General features: G+C 40.2%; 1 protein-coding gene across 1 annotated transcript in view; it reads right to left on the reverse strand.

Moving 5' to 3' along the window:
* The window catches only part of ANKRD45 (ankyrin repeat domain 45), a 46,830-nt gene extending 31,908 nt beyond the window's left edge, over positions 1-14,922 (reverse strand). Inside the window, 3 exon segments of the mRNA XM_043569347.1 lie at positions 9,755-10,121; positions 14,348-14,447; positions 14,906-14,922. Coding sequence (XP_043425282.1) covers positions 9,755-10,121; positions 14,348-14,350 — 370 coding nt within the window. The 5' untranslated portion in view covers positions 14,351-14,447; positions 14,906-14,922.
* Positions 14,923-17,579: the final 2,657 nt, after the last annotated feature.

Consider the following 17,579-nt stretch of genomic DNA (forward strand, 5'->3'; position numbering starts at 1 on the left):
TATAAAATGGAATTCAGAATTCACTCTTTTAAATTAGTGAAACTATTTAATACATTTTAAATATGAAATGTATAAACACAGGATCAAAGAAAAGTATAAGTATGAAATCGATATGTTGTTTATATTTTCATTATATTAGCAATATAAATTGTCAGATAAAACTGAAAAAATTAAGGATAAAAAACACTATAAAGAAATGTAATTAATCATGAAAGTTTCAAGTGAAACATTATGTGATTTTTCTAAATGTCCAACAATATCACCAAGATATTTTTGAACAATATTTTTTTAGCTATTGAAGTTTTTCTCACTCAACATTAGTTGGAAGTGGTTATAAACTAAAACCAAGTATTTTACTTCAAATTATCTCACCTCTAATTTGAAGAAAGAGATCTCTGAATAGCTTTTTGCTTTTGCAAACACTGCAATCTTTTTATTAAGAGTAAGCTGTAATTTTTCCCCAGAGAAAATATTGCTGGTTCATATTTGTCTTTTTTAGTTTCTTCATGTAAAAGAGATTCCATTTCAGTTTCCTGATCAAATTCAAAATGATGAGATTTATAGGTGACTTAGTTGGGAAGTTTTGGGACTCAAATTATTCTTATAACAGAAATTTTGCAAAGCCACAATATGGGCCATCCAAATTTGTAGACTTCAGTTTGGCTTTTTGTATACATTGAGCAATTAAATCATTTGTTTTCAATCCATACGTGACTCAAATTTCATTTTTTAAATACAAATTAATACTATTATACCTATAAAAATACCAGTGTTTCAGTTACCTTAAAATAGTGGGTAAATATTCTAGAATATGCACAAGATTGTAATACTAAAATCTGATACTATGATTACTACACTGCCTGCCATGCCTTATCCCTCAACTCTCCTTTGTCTGGTAAACTCTTGGTCATTCTTCAGGATTCAATATAAGTATCGCCTCCTCTGTGAAGCCTTCCCTGACTGTGTCCAATACTTCCAGGTCAAGTTGACTTCTCTCTCCTCTAAGCTATCTTATACCTTATCTCACCATATAGTAATTACTTATTTATTTACATATTTGTTTTCTGCTAAACTGTGAACTTGCCCAAGTCTGAATTCATTCATATTTCTATAACCTCAGCTCTGAGCACAAGGCTTGGCTGTTCCTCCACCCTTAATAAATGTTTGCTGATTTTATGTGGAAAGAAATTTTTAAACAATAATTTGTTCTGGCTATGCCTGCTTGAGTACAGTCGGGTTTAGTGACCAAAGCCTGGCCAGAACCAGAGGAGGTTCCATAATCAATAAACAAACTACAGAGATCTGTCCTTGGCCCCATAAGAAAACAAGGCATTTCCCAAAAGACCAGAAGTCAGGAAGATGTAACACAAAAGACCTCAAATAGCCAAAGCAACCTTGTGAAAAACAAAAAACAAAAAACAAAAAAAACCCAGTATGGTACTGGCATAAAAATATACACAGATCCATTGAACAGATAGAAAGCCCAGAAATGAACCCATAACTGTAGCCAATTAATCTTCAACCAAGTAGGAAAGATTATCCAATGGAAAAAAAGACAGACTCTTCAAGAAATGGTGCTGGGAAAACTGGACAGCAACATGCAAAAGAATGAAACTGGGCCACTTTCTTAAACCATACACAAAAATAAATTCAAAATGGATACAAGACCTAAATGTGAGACAGGAAACCATAAATATCTTAGAGGAGAACACACACAGTAACCTCTTTGCTATCAGTAGCAACTTCTTTCTAGATGTTGTCTCTGGAGACCAGGGAAACAAAAGCAAAAATAAATTATTGGGACTTTATCAAAATAAAAAGCTTCTGCACAGGGAAGGAAACAATCAACAAAACTAAAAGGCAACTTATGGAATGGGGGAAGATATTTGCTAATGACATATCTGATAAAGGATTAGTATCCAAAATATATAAAGAACTTATGAAACTCAACATTCAAAAGATGAATAATCCAATTTAAAAATGGGCAAAAGAAATGGATAGACACTTTTCCAAAGAAGACATACGGATACCTGAAAAGATGCTCCACATCACTCATCATCAGGGAAACAAAAATCAAAACTACAACGAGATATAACCTCACACCCATCAGAATGGCTAAAATCAACCACTCAAGAAACAACAGGTGTTGGTGAGGATGTGGAGAAAGAGGAAACCTCTTGCATCGTTGGTGGAAATGCCAACTAGTGCAGCCACTCTGGAAAAAAGTATGGAGGTTCTTCAAAAAGTTAAAAATAGTACTAACTGAGGATCCAGCAATTGCACTAGTAGGTATTTATCAAAAAAATACTAAAATACCAATTCAAAGTGATACATGCACCCCAATGTTTATAGTAGCATTATCTACAATAGCCAAACTATGGAAACAGCCCAAGTGTTCACTGATGGATGAATAAAGATGTGTCATGTATGTATGTACATATACATACATACATACATACATACATACAATGGAATATTACTCAGCCATCAAAAAGAATGAAATCTTGCCATTTGCAATGACATGGATGGAGTTAGGGAGTATTACACTAAGTGAAATAAGTTAGTCAGAAAAAGATAAATACCATATGATATCACTCATATGTGAAATTTAAAAAACAAAACAAACTAACAAAGGGGAGAAAAAGAGAGAGAGGGAGGCAAACCAAGAAAGAGACTCTTAACTATAGAGAACAAACTGATGGTTACCAGAGGGGAGGTTGCGGGGGGAATGGGTTATGGGGATCAAGGAGTGCACTTGCTGAGATGAATGATGTATGGAAGCGTTGAATTGCTATATTTTATACATGAAACTAATATTATACTGTATGTAAACTAACTGGAATTTAAGTAAAAACTTTAAAAAAAACATAAGTAGCTTCTGGGACATCCTTAGGAGGGAGAACAAACTTATGATCACAGAGGCAACTGTGGGGCCCATCTCTGTTGGTATAGATGCAAGCCTGGATACTTCGCAGTTCTATGAACAAAGCATTTATTATGATCCAAACTGCAGCAATGAAGACCTGGACATGATATTCCAGTGGTTGGCCATGGTTTTGAAGAAGCAAAATCGGGTAACAATAAATCCTGGATTGTCAAGAACAGCTGGGGTATAGACTAGGGCATGGATGGCTACATAATGATCGCCAAAGACCAGGATAACCACTGTGAAACTGCCTCCGTGGCCAGCTTTCCTACTGTGTGGGATGATGGTAATAAAGAAGCCCTTGATTAGAAAGAGAATATGCAAAAGAGGAATTTTATCTTAACACTGACCATATTTTATTGTGTGGGGTAAAGCAGCTGAACCACTGAAGATCCAAGTGTGATTTGATTCTGTGACATTTTACATTGGTAAATGTTCCTCTCTCATTATCACTGTAAACAGCTTTGTATGAATCTGTCTGATAACTTGTGAATGCTCATGTTTTAAAACAATGTATGAAATCAGCAAAACTAAAAGGCAACCAATGGAATGGGAGAAGATATTTGCAAATAACATATCAGATAAAGGGTTAGTACCCAAAATCTATAAAGAACTTACCAAACTCAATACTCAAAACACAAATAATCCAGTGAAGAAATGGGCAAAAGACATGAATAGACACTTTTCCAAAAAAAAGACATCCAGATGGCTAACAGACACATGGAAAAATGCTCAATATCACTCATCATCAGGGAAATACAAATCAAAACCACAATGAGATACCACCTCACACCAGTCAGAATGGCTAAAATTAGTAACTCAAGCAACGGCAGATGTTGGTAAGGATGCCGAAGAGCCCTTTTGCACTGCTGGTGGAACACAAACTGGTGCAGCCACTCTGGAAAACAGTATGGAAGTTCCTCAAAAATTAAAAATAGAAATACCCTACGACCCAGCAATTGCACTACTAGGTATTTATCCAAAGGATGCAGATGTGCTGTTTCAAAGGGGCACATGCACCCCAATGTTTACAGCAGCACAATCGACAATAGCCAAAGCATGGGAAGAGCTCAAATGTCCATCATTGAATGAATGGATAAAGATGTGGTATATATATATATATAATAATAATAATACACACACACACACACACACACACACACATACATGCAATGGAGTATTACTTGGCAATCAAAGAATGAAATCTTGCCATTTGCAACAACATGGATGGAACTAGAGTGTATTATGCTAAGCGAAATTGGTCAGAGAAAGAAAATATCATATGACCTCACTCATAGGTGGAATTTAGGATAAAAAACAGATGAATATAAGGGAAGGGAAGCAAAAATAATAGAAAAACAGGGAGGGGGCAAAACATAAGAGACTCAAACACAGAGAACAAACTCAAGGTCACTGGAGGAGTTGTGGGTCGGGGGAGGGGCTAAATGGGCAAGAGGCATTAAAGAGGACACTTGGGATGAGCACTGGGTGTTATATGTAGGGGATGAGTCACCGGATTCTACTCCTGAAATCATTATTGCATTATATACCAACTAACTTGGATGTACAGTAAATAAATAAACAAATAACAAATAAAATAAAACCATGTGTTAAGTTTTACCTTTTAAAATAAAACCGTTTGAAAGTGAAAGAAAGAAAGAAAAAGGGAAGGGAAGGGAAGGAAGGAAAGGACAAAAGAAAGAGAATGGTTGTATGGGCAGAGAATGGCTATAAGTATTGGTTATTTCCCTCATGAGCATATGGCTGACTGGGAGCTGCAGGTTGCTGCCAGGATCACAAAAGTATCACACTGCTTATTGCTAGACTGAGGAAAGATCAAAATTCAAAGTGTGGTTTGTACTGAATGTGTATCAGTTTCACACCATTATAAAGTTGAAAAATTGTAAGACAAGCCATCATTAAGTCAGGAACTATCTGTGGTCCCCCCTTATCCGCAATTTCACTTTTCACAGTTCTGGGCACCTGCAGCCAACAGCGGTCTGGAAGCAGATGATCCTCCTTCCAATGTACCATCAGAAGGTCAATAGCATCCTATTGCTATGTCACAATGCCTACATCATTCACTTCATCTCATCACATAGGCATTTTATCATCTCATATCATCACAAGAAGGGTGAGTGCAGTACAATAAGGTATTTTGAGACACATTTACATAACTTTTATTATAGTATAATTTTTCTATTTTATTATTAGTTATTATTAATCTCATACTGTGCCTAGTTTATAAGTTAAACTTTATCATAGAATATATATGTATAGGAAAAAAACATAGTATATATAGGGTTTGGTACTATCTGCAGTTTTAAGTAGCCACCAGGGTCTTAGAATGTATGCCCCAGGGATAAGAGGAAACTACTGTACTTGAATAATCATCTTCGTACATGTTTCCTTGTGAGATGTGTGAGATTTTCTCAAAGATATATATCTAGAAATGGGATTCTAGATCATAGGGTACATCTATTTGCAACTTTATATAAATGTTCTTCAAAGTGGTTATACAATTTACACTCCTTCCAGCAGAGTAAAAGAATTTCCACTTCCCCTACCTTCACCAGTACTCAATGCTGTCAGATATTAACATTTTTATCAAGCTACCAGTAGCGGTAGCTCATTGTTGAAATTTGCATTTTAATAGTGAATTTGAGGACATTTTTATATACCTATTGGCCATGAACATTTCTCTTCCATGAATTGTTTGTTCCTATCTCTTGGGATCCTCTCTCTCTGCCCCTTTCTCTGCTCTGTCTCTCACTCAAAATAAATAAATAAACTCAAAATAAATAAACAAACATTTAAAAAACATATATATATATATATATATATATACACATGTATGTTTATATATATATTTTTCCTTTAATAGCTTTGTTTTCATGTCTTATTTTAAGATAATGAGTGATATCTCAAGAATATAACAATCCTCCTCTTTGTTTCACAAAGTTTGAAGTTTTCTCTTTTCACATTCATATCTTGCATGAAACTGTAATTGATTTTTGTGCACAGTACAACGTAGGATCTAATTTAACTTTTTTCCAGATGAATAACCACTGTTCTCCACATATTAAATAGTTCATCATTTCCCCACTGAAATTTAGGGTCAGCTTCTCAGTTTGTATTTTTTAAAAACCTTAATGTGATATTATTTAGATTGATAAGTTAATTTGGAAGAAATTGCCTCTTTATGATATTTAATCTCACTGTCTAAAACATATATTTAATTTGAGTATTCTTTGATGTAATTCAATAAAGTTTAAAGTTTTTGCCATAAATATCTTGCAATTCTTTTATCAGATTTATTCCTAATCTCTGTACAGTTTTGCTGTGAATAAGATTTGTATTTTTATTACAGTCTCTGATCATTGATGGTTTATAGAAAGCTACTGATGTGGGATATTGGTCTTATGTTCATATTCTTGCTAAATTAAATTCTATTAGTACTAATAGTACACTCCCTTGGAGGGAGTTTCATTTCTTCCACTCAGATCCTTATATTCAGTAGTCTACTGGTAAATATTTACCAAATAGGTCTCTGGGAAGAAATCCTTGATTTGTACCATTAGCAATTTCCATGATATATATATACTCCTAACATGGCCAACTTCAAGCTACCAATGCGATGTCAACGAATTACAAACCCCCTGAAATTTTAACAATCAGCTTGCAAGAGCAGGTTAAAGCCAGCTCCAGTACAGTACAGTGTTAGGTCTCTTATTTATTTTTCTTGTCTTACTGTACTAGCTAGGACTGCCACTATAATGACAAATAAAAGCCATGATAGTGAATATCATAGTCTTGTTTCTGATTTAATGAATGTTTCTAAAGATTCAATATCAGGTAACCTTGCTTCAGGTTTTTGATAGAGAGCTTTAAGGAAGGTTTCTTCTATTTCCCTAAGAGCTTTCATGATGAATGAATGCAACATTGTTTTCAAAAAGACTCTTCTACATCTATTGAAATGATCGTGCAATTTTGTTCATTTAGTCTTTTAATGTAGTGAATTACACTAATATTTTGTCTAATGTTAAAATCAACCTTGCATTAATGGGATAAATCCAACCTAGTACAATACATTTTGTAATACACAATCTTAGATTCAATTTGTTAATATTTTAAGATGTTTGAATCTTTGTTATTAAATGAAATTGGCCTATAATTATTCTTTCTACTACTCTCCTTAACTAGTTTTGCTATAAAAGTTCTATCTCTCATAAAATAAATTAAGCAGTTTTCCAACTCTTTATATTCTCTGAACATTGTATAAGCTAGAGATTACCTATTCCCTAAAAGTGCAATAAACCTTATCTTTTAAAATATCTGAGCCTAGAGTAAGGTGGGGGTGGAGAAAGGAGGCCTATTTTATTACTTACTCATTTTTTTTTCAAAATAACCATTGATCTAGTCAAGATTTCTATTTTTTTCTTGAATTAATTTTGGTAATTTACACTTTGTAAGAATATTGTCTATTTCATCCAAGTTTCCAAATGTATTGTCATAGTTATTTATAATATTTTCTAATGATTTTTGAAGTCTTAGCTTTTCCTTTGTGAATGCTCTATTTTTAAAAATTCCAAATATTATTTATGCTCTCGATCTCTCTGATATTATCAAATATCAAAAATCACCCAATATTATCAAAGGTTTTTCAACTGTATTGAAAGCAGATTTGGGATTTTTGTTGTTGCTGTTGTTTACTTTCTACAGTTTATTTATTTTTTATAATTTACATCCAAGTTAGTTAGCACATGGTGCAATAATGATTTCAGGAGTAGATTCCTTAAGCCCCTTGCCCATTTAGCCCATCCCCCCTCCCACAACCCCTCCAACAACCCTCTGTTTGTTCTCTATATTTAAGAGTCTCTTATGTTTTGTCCCCCTCCTTGTTTTCATATTATTTTTGCTTCCCTTCCCTTATGTTCATCTGTTTTGTGTCTTAAAGTCCTCATATGAGTGAAGTCATATGATATTTGTCTTTCTCTGAGTAATTTCACTTAGCATAATACACTCTAGTTCCATCCACGTAGTTGCAAATGGCAAGATTTCATTCTTTTTGATTGCCAAGTAATACTCCATTGTATATATACATATATACAATCTTCTTTATCCATTGATCAGTCAGTGGACATTTGGGCTCTTTCCATACTTTAGCTATTGCTGATAGTACTGCTATAAACATTGGGGTACATGTGTCCCTTTGAAACAGCACACCTGTATCCCTTGGATAAATACCTAGTAGTGCAATTGGTGGGTCATAGGGTAGGTCTATTTTTAATTTTTTGAGGAACCTCCATACTGTTTTCCAGAGTGGCTGCACCAGTTTGCATTCCCAAGCAGATTTTGGTTTTGTTGATCCTCTCTATTGTTTCTTTATTTTCAATATCATTACTCCTACTTTTTTCCTACTCTTCTTCTACTTTCTTTGGATTACTCAGTTGTTCTTTTTTTCTAATTCCTTGAGTTAAATGCCTTGCTTATGATTTTCAATGTTTCTTATATTCTATTATATGTATTAAGCTAGAATTTAAATTTTAGTTTTATTCCACAGGTTCTGACATGGAGTGATCCTCTTGTCACCTAAATATTTCATAACTTCTAGTGTATCTTCTACGACCAACATATAATTTAAAGAGTGCTTCTGTTTTCCAAATTATAGGGGATTTTCAGTTCTCTTTTTGTTACTACTTTCTAATCTTATTTAATTATGTTTAGAGAACAAAGACACATGCTCTAGATTCTTTGATATTTGTTGAGACTTCCTTTATGGACTTAATTGTGATCAATTTTTTAAAATGTTCCATGGGAGCATTAAGAAAATACATATTCCTGGGGCGCCTGGGTGGCTCAGTCAGTTAAGCATCTGACTTTGGCTCAGGTTATGATCTCAAGGTTTGTGAGTTCAAGCCCCGCCTCAGGCTCTGTGCTGACAGCTCAAGGCCTGGAGCCTGCTTCGGATTCTGTGTCTCCCTCCCTCTCTGTCCCTCCTCCTCTCACTCTGTCTCTCAAAAATAAATAAATACTTAAGAAAAATTCTTGGCGGGGGCACCTGGTGGCTCAGTTGGTTAAGCATCCGACTTCAGCTCGGGTCATGATCTTGCAGTTCATGAATTTGAGCCCCTCATCAGGCTCTGTGCTGACAGTTCAGAGCCTGGAGCCTGCTTCAGATTCTGTGACTCCCTATCTCTGCCCCTCTCCTGTTGATACTCTGTCTCTCTCTGTTTCTCTCTCTCTCTCTCTCAAAATAAATAAACATTAAAAAATATTTTAAAATGTTTTTAAATGCATATTCCCTATTTTCTGGAAGTCATTGTTATTTTTAATTTTCTTCAATGAACATATTTGCAACCTGAAAAAAAAAGGTGGCTGAATAAAAAGAGATAATTAGATCATGACTACAAAACTAAAAAATCTTCAAAAGAGTGATAATATTATTGTTAAGCACTTGTTATATATCAACTTAGCATGTGCCAATTACAGTGATAAGATATTTATATTTACTGTCTTTTTTAATCCACACAGCATCCTACAAGGAAAATACAATCATTATCCCCATTTTGCAGATGAAGAAACAGAAGCACCGAAACATTAGGTAACTTGCCCAAGTCACACTGCTAATCATGAGTGAAGTCTACATACTTATCTACTGAGCTATATCATCACGTACACAGATACCCACATTTTCATATATACGCATATGTATATAATATATGTAAAATATAAGCAGGCATAGCAAATTCATCCAACTTTAAATATAGTACATAGCATCTTTAAGTAGTCATAAGTAATACTGATGAGAGAAAAAAGACAAAATACCTCTGGTGGTTTTTTCGTTCAGATTCACACCATATTTTGCCAAAGCTCTAATCACATCACTTTGCCCAGCCATGCAAGCTGCATACAACAAATTTCTCCCAATGATGTCTTCTTCCAAGAGTAGCTGCATGGCCTGTTCATGATGAGGGTTCTCAGGATCCTCAAAAATCTTCTGCAAACCTTCTACATCCCCTGTGAGGGCAGGTTGTAAGACAGGATTAAGGGTGCCTGTTTCTTCTGGTTCTTTTGCTTCTCCTTCATCATCACCTTCTTCTTCATCATCTTCTTCTTGCTGTGAGAAAAATATTGATCTTTCTGAACTCTCTGACTCTGGAGGTCCGTCTGGCTCCATTAACTCCAAAATTACCTGAGGCAAAAAAAAAAAAGTAATAGAAATCTCTCAAACAAATCAGTATTTGTTTATTCCATTAGTCAGCTGATAATACAGATAGGATGAAAATACTTAACTGGCTAAAAATAATTATAACAGTAAATTCAACAGGAACAGAAGAAGAAACAGATCAACGTAGGCTAGATTCATTAGGAAAAGATTGAAAGAGAAATTGAAAAGAATGTTAAAGAGACTCACCTGCCTAAACAAGGGTCCATGTTGGGGAAAAGTGAGAAATATAGTGGGATTATCGGAGCCAGATTAAAACTTTAAACGTTAGGTACTGACACTGACAGAATTATTCACTCAGTAATGCTTACTGAAAGCTTACTAATATACTACGTGCTATGTAGGCACTAAGTAAATTACAAAGAAGAATCAAATTTATTTCCTGGCCTCAGTGACTATTTCAAAGGAGAAAATATCACATGCACAAAATAAGTGTGATAAAAGGTAACCAGTGTTAAGTATCATAAGACATGAAGTATGCTATGGTAGTTCAGAAGGGATGAGATTAATTCCAGGTACAATTAATCATGGAATTCTTAGTGTTCCTTCTGGCAGAACACATATTAAATTGGTAATGATTCAGAGAACAGTAGCACAGTCCTCTTCATATGTATAAGAATATTCGTAGGGGCACCTGCGTGGCTCAGGTGGTTAGGCATCATACTCCTGATTTTGGCTCAGGTCATGATCTCACAGTTCAGGAGACTGAGCCCCAAGTCCGGCTCCATGCTAACAGTATGAAGCCTGCTTAGGATTCTCTCTCCCTCTCTCTCTGCCCCTTCCCTGCTAGCACTCTCTCTCTGCCCCTCTCTCCCCAAATAAATAAATAAACATTTTTTTTTAATATTTAAAAAAAAAAGAATGCTTGTAGCATCACTGTTCAAAACAACAAAAATCCCAGGCAGGAAAAAAAAACAAAGCCCACAAACAGGAGCATAAACTGTGGCATATTCACACAACATAATATATAGTAGTTAAATGAATAAATTAGTGTGATACCATGTGGTCAGATTATAACACGGCTCCCAATGACCCTCACCCTGCCTCCTGGTATTCATACCCTTGTGTAATTCCCTCCCTTTGAATGCAGGCTGGATATAGCAACTCTCTTCTAATGAGAATACAGCAACAGTGATGAGATGTTATTTCCATAATTTAGTTATAACAGACTGTGACTTAGGTCTTGTTGGTATTCTCTCCCTGGCTCTTCTCACATAGTATGATGGGCAGGGCCACCTCTCAAGGAACAGAGGGCAACCTCTGGCCAACAGCCAGTAAGGAATGGAAGTCCTGAATCCATTAGCCCATGAGGAACTTAACTCTGACAACAATCATTGATAGAGTTTGGAAGTGGATCTGCCCCAGGTCAACTTTGAGATAACTGTGGTCCCAAGCAACACCTTGACTGTAGCCTCATGAGAGACACTAAAGTAAAAGATTTAGCTAAGTTGTGCCCTGATTCATGAGTCAGAGAAACTGGGAGATAAAGAATGTGTGCTGTTTTAAGCTACCAAGTCTGGGGGTAATTTGTCACACAAAAATAAATAGTTGAAGCACACAATGATATGAGTGAATCTTAGCAACACAATATTAGTAGGAAAAAGTAAATCCAAAAGACTATATGTATCAAGATCTATTTTTGTAAAGTTCAAAGCAATTAAAATTAAAGTGGACTTTTTAGGAATGTGAATAGACTCAGTAACACTAGTTTTAAAAAAGAAGAAAAGCAAGGGGCACCTGGGTGGCTCCGTCAATCAAGTGTCCGACTTCAGCTCAGGTCATGATCTTGCAGTTTGTGGGTTCAAGCCCTGCGTCAGGCTCTGTGCTGACAGCTCAGAGCCTGGAGCCTGCTTCAAATTCTGTGTCTCCCTCTCTCTCCCTTTCAGAAATTTACATTAAAAAATTTTTTTTTAAAAAAGAAGAAAAGCAAAATTCAACACAAGATTCAGGATCATGTTTATGGTGGGAGGGTAGGGGGAAGACACAGGAAATGGGATAAATGGCTTCATATATTTAGTAAAGAATATGGCATTTAAGCTGGGCCATAGAGAATGGGAAAGATTTGGTCATTCAGAAGTCAGAAGGAAGGGAAATCTACTAAGGCAGAATAACATCTCTATCTCACATAGCCCTACCCTAATCTCTACCTTCACTAAATGTATATACTTGTAGGCTGTTGAAGTTAGGAATTTTTTGGTTACAAATAACAGAAAAATAGTAAGATCAACTTGTAAAAGTAAAAGATTATTTTCTCACATAACAAGAAATTTAAAGGTGGAAATGGTTCATCAGCTAACTCTCCACCCCCAACACACACACACACACACACACACACACACACACACGTATTCTTAGAGAACCCCAATTGAGAGAATTCTAGTGGAAGAGAAGGCTAACGTCCCACCATGAAGGCCAGATACAAGACCCTCCTCCTCTCCATCACAGCACAAGCTTGGAGGCAAGAACACAAATTAGGCTCGACCAATCAGCTGCTCAGTCCCAGGATCTTGACACTTCTTTTAGTGTTGTTTTTTTTGATCGCTGCATTTTTTACTAACATATAACATTGTATTAGTTTAAGGTATAAAACATAATAATCTGATCTGTGTATATATCATAAAATGAATACAAAATTATAAAATAAGTTAACATCTATCACCTGACCGAATTACACAACTTTTTTCTCGTGATGCAAACTTTTAAAATTTAATCTCTTAGCAACTTTCAAATACAATGCAGTATTGTATTGAATTCAATACAGTATTGTTAGCTATAGTCACTGTGCTGTACAGAACATTCCCAGAACATATGCATCTTATAACTGTAAGTTTTTACCTTTTGACCCCCTTTACCCATTTCACCGACCCCTAACTCCACCTTTGGCAACCACCCATCTATTCTCTGTGAGTTCAGTTTTTTTAGCTTTCACATGTAAGTGACCAGGATCTTGATTCTGGGACATATGAACATGGGACATATGAACATGAGGCTAGTCATTCGACACAGTGACAACAAGAGTGTACTGATCAAACTTCCTCCTGGGTACCTGCTTTGGTTCTTGCAGTCTGCCCCTCCAGAGCTGCCTTGGTTTCCTGCTCATCTCTAGGCTCTTCGTTATCATATGGGCCCCTGATACATTACTCAGACACAGCTGTCTTCTCCCAAATCTGATCTCCCCTTCTTTAGGAATAGAGCCCTGTTCTTTATTCTTTTAATCACACATTTTAAAAAAAACAACAATATTTATATTGGAATACAACTATTTCCCAGTCTCCCTTGCAACATGGTGTGGCCATATGTACAAATAGTACACATAAGATGTAAGTAGTGATATAGTATGAAACTTCTAGGAAAGTGTAATTCCTTCTCACTGGATTGCAAGCATGCACAGAGCCATTAGCTTGCACAGCTAACTTAGACCAGGAGGTAGGTGTCCTGTCCAAATACTTATATATAATTTAATGTTATATTGTATATAGTATATAATTTTTTTAAAAAATTGTTTTAATGTTTATTTACTTTTGAGAGAGAAAGAGAGAGAAGAGAGAGAGAGCAGGGGAGGGGCAGAGAGAGAGGAAGACACAGAATCCAAAGCAGGCTCCAGGCTCTGAGCTGTCAGCACAGAGCCCGACTTGGGGCTCAAACTCACAAACTGAGAGATCATGACCTGAGCCGAAGTCAGATGCTTAACCTGAGCCACTCAGCGTTCTTAGTACATATAATTTTTATTTGTATTATATATATTAGTTTATATCTCGTTTCAATTTTCCAAATGTAAATATATATATAATTTCTATTAGTAAGGTAACTAAATAACTTATTGTTCAGTAGTAATGGATAATTTGTCCTGGGAACATTGCATTATGGGGCATACTTGCATGTATGTTATTTTGATATTTATTACCTCCAGGCTGCTCGCCCCGGGCCTCCTGACCCCGGGGCTGCCCCGGGCCTCCTCGCCCCGGGCTGCTCGCCCCGGGCCTCCAGGCCTTGAGTCACTTACCATGGCTCACCATGGCTGAAGCCGCTCCCTGTACCTGAGGAAACAGGTCACAGAATCCCAAAAAGCGTCCAGACCCTGGTGTCTCAGCTCAGAAACTCCCTGGGAAGTTCTGAGAAATGGGAGACACACAATCCCAAGCAGTCTCTGAGAGCCCCGGCCTCCAGGCCCTGAGTCACTTACTATGCCTTACCATGGCTGAAGCCGCTCCCGGTACATGAGAGAATGGGGTCACACAATCCCAAACACCCGCCGGATCCTGGGTTCTCTGCTCAGAAACTCCTGGGGAAGGTCTGAGGGATTGGAAACACAGAATAGGTAGTGCCCCTGCTCAGCCCAGGCCTCGGGGCCCGGGGCTGCTCGCCTCAGGCCTCCTCGCCCGGAGCTGCTCGCCCCGGGCCTCCAGGTCCTGAGTCACTTACCATGGCTCACCATGGCTGAAGCCACTCCCTGTACCTGCGAGAAAGGGGTCACAGAATCCCAAACAGCCTCCAGAACCTGGGGTCTCAGCTCAGAAACTCCCGGGGATGGTCTGAGAAATGGGAGACACAGAATCCCAAGCAGCCCCTCCAGGGGCTGTGCAGCGAGCACAAAATCCCAAGGGAGACACAAGCTAGAATCACAAAATGCCAACAAACCCTGTCGTCTTGTTATGCCCAGAATTCGTGATCCCCAAAGACCACTAGGGAGCCGAGTCCGATGCAAAAGCAAAAGAGCCTTTATTCTAGCTAGCTGGAGCTCAATCCCCTACCTGCACTGACGCAGCGGTGAGATACCAGGGAGAGAGAGCGAGTTTCAAAAGCACAAAGGTTTTATAGGGGTCTAGGGGCAGTTGGTGAGGTAATGGCTGTGGCCTCAGCCGATTGGCTGGGGAAGGGTCGTGGCCTCGGCCGATTGGCTGGGTAAGGGTCGGAGTCCTGTTACGCAGGTTGCTGGGTGTGTTTTGATCAGGAAGTTTGAAGGGGTGAGCAGGAGGTTACTCAAGGGGAAGAGGCGCGGTCTGAGGTTTCTGCGATTTTCCAGGGAAAGGGGTCATGTCGGGACATAGTCACTCAAGGTGGAGGATACAGAACAAGATGGAGTCGGCCAGCATAGGCTTGCCCTTTCAGTCTCAGATCAGAAACTCCCGGGATAGGTCTGAAGGATGCGAGCCACACAATTCCAAACAGCCCCGGCCTCCAGGCCCTGAGTCACTTATGATGCCTTACCATGGCTGATGCCGCTCCCTGTACCTGAGAGAATGGGGTCACAGAATCCCAAACACCCGCCAGACCCTGGGATCTCTTCTCAGAAACTCCTGGGGAAGGTCTGAGGGATTGGAGACACAGAATGGGTAGTGATCCTGCTCGCCCCGGGCCTCCATGTCCTGAGTCACTTACCATGGATCACCATGGCTGTAGCCTCTCCCTGTACCTGAGAGAAAGGGGTCACAGAATCCCATACAGCCTCCAGACCCTGGGGTCTCAGCAGAGAAACTTCAGGGGAAGGTCCGAGAAATGGGAGACACAGAATCCCAAGCAGCCCCTCCAGGGGCTGTGCGGCAAGCACAAAATCCCAAGCGAGACACATGCCTGAATCCCAAAAAGCCAACAAACCCTGTTGTCTCAGCTCAGAAACTCCCGGGTTAGGTCCGAGGGATGCGGGACACAGAATCACAAGCAGCTGCTGCGAGCCCCGTCCTCCAGGCAATGAGTCTATTACCATGGCTTACCAAGGATGAAGCTGCTCCCTGTACCTGAGAGAAAGGGGTCACAGAACCCCACAAAGCCTCCAGACGCTGGGGTCTCATCTCAGAAACTCCCGGGGAATTTCCGAGGGAGGGAAGACAGAATTTCAAGCAGCCCATCCAGGGGCTGTGCAGCGAGCACAAAATCCCACATGAGACACATGCCTGAATCCCAAAAAGCCAACAAACCCTGTGGTCTCAGCTCAGAAACTCCCGGGTTAGTACCAAGGGATGCGAGACCCAGAATCCCAAACACCTGCTACGAGCCCCGGCCTCCAGGCCTTGAGTCATTACCATGGCTCACCATGGCTGAAGCCGCTCCTTGTACCTGAGAGAAAGGGGTCACAGAATCCCAAACTTCCTCTAGACCGTGGGGTCTCAGCTGAGAAACTCCCGGGAAAGTCCGAGAAATGGGAGAAACAGAATCCCAAGCAGCCCCTCAAGGGTCTGTGCAGCAAGCACAAAATCCCACATGAGACACATGCCTGAATCCCAAAAAGCCAACAAACCCTGTGGTCTCAGCTCAGCAACTCCCGGGATAGGTCCGAGGGATGCGAGACACAGTATCCCAAGCAGCCGCTCTCAGCCCCGGCTTCCAGGCCCAGAGTCACTTATCATGGCTCACCATGGCTGAAGCCACTCCGTGTACCTGAGAGAAAGGGGTCACAGAATCCCAAACTGCCTCTAGACCCTGGGGTCTCAGCTCAGAAACTCCCCGGATAGGTCCGAGGGATGCGAGACACAGAATGGGTAGTGCCCCTGCTCCCCCCGGGCCTCCAGGGCGTGGAGGCCCGGGGCGAGCAGGGGCACCACCCATTCTGTGTCTCCAATCCCTCAGACCTTCCCCGGGAGTTTCTGAGCAGAGAACCCAGGATCTGTCCGGTGTTTGGGGCAAGGAGGCCCGGAGCGAGCAGTCCCGGGCTAGGAAGCCCGGAGCTAGCAGTCCCGGGGCAAGCAGCCCCGGGCATGGAGGCCCAGGGCGAGCAGCTGCGGGCCTGGAGGCCCGGGACGAGCAGCCACGGGCGGGAAGGCCCGGAGCCAGCAGCCTTGGGCCTGGAGGCACGGGGCCAGAAGCCCCGGGAGGGGAGGCCCTGGGCGAGCAGCCCCGGGCGGGGAGGCCCTGGGCAAGCGGGGCACTTCCCATTCTGTGTCTCCAATCCCTCGGAAATTTCTGGGGAGTTTCTCAGCTGAGACCCCTGGGTCTGGAGGCTGTTTTGGGTTCTGTGACCCCTTTCTCTCAGGTACAGGGAGCGGCTTCAGCCATGGTGAGCCATGGTAATAACACAAGGCCTGGAGGCCAGGGCTCGTAGCAGGTGTTTGCGATTCTGGGTCTCGAATCCCTCGGTCCTTACCCGGGAGTTTCGGAGCTGAGAGGAAGGGTTGGTTGGCTGTTTAGGATTCAGGCATATGTCTCCTTGGGATTTTGTGCTCGCTCCATAGCCCCTGGAGGGGCTGCTTGGGATTCTGTGTCTCCCACTTTTCCCACCTTCCCCATAAGTTTCTCAGCTGAGACCCCATGGTCTGGAGGCTGTGTGGGATACTCTGACCCGTTTGTCTCAGGTCCAGGGAGAGGCTTCAGCCCTGATGAGCCATGGTAAGAGACAACCCTGGGCGAGGAGGCCCCGGGCGAGCAGCCCTGAGCAAGGAGGCGCTGGGGGAGCAGCCCCGTGCCTGGAGGCCCTGGGCGAGCGCCCCGGTG

Source organism: Prionailurus bengalensis, chromosome E4 (assembly GCF_016509475.1).
Source record: "Prionailurus bengalensis isolate Pbe53 chromosome E4, Fcat_Pben_1.1_paternal_pri, whole genome shotgun sequence".
In the NCBI taxonomy this organism is placed as follows: Eukaryota; Metazoa; Chordata; class Mammalia; order Carnivora; family Felidae; genus Prionailurus; species Prionailurus bengalensis.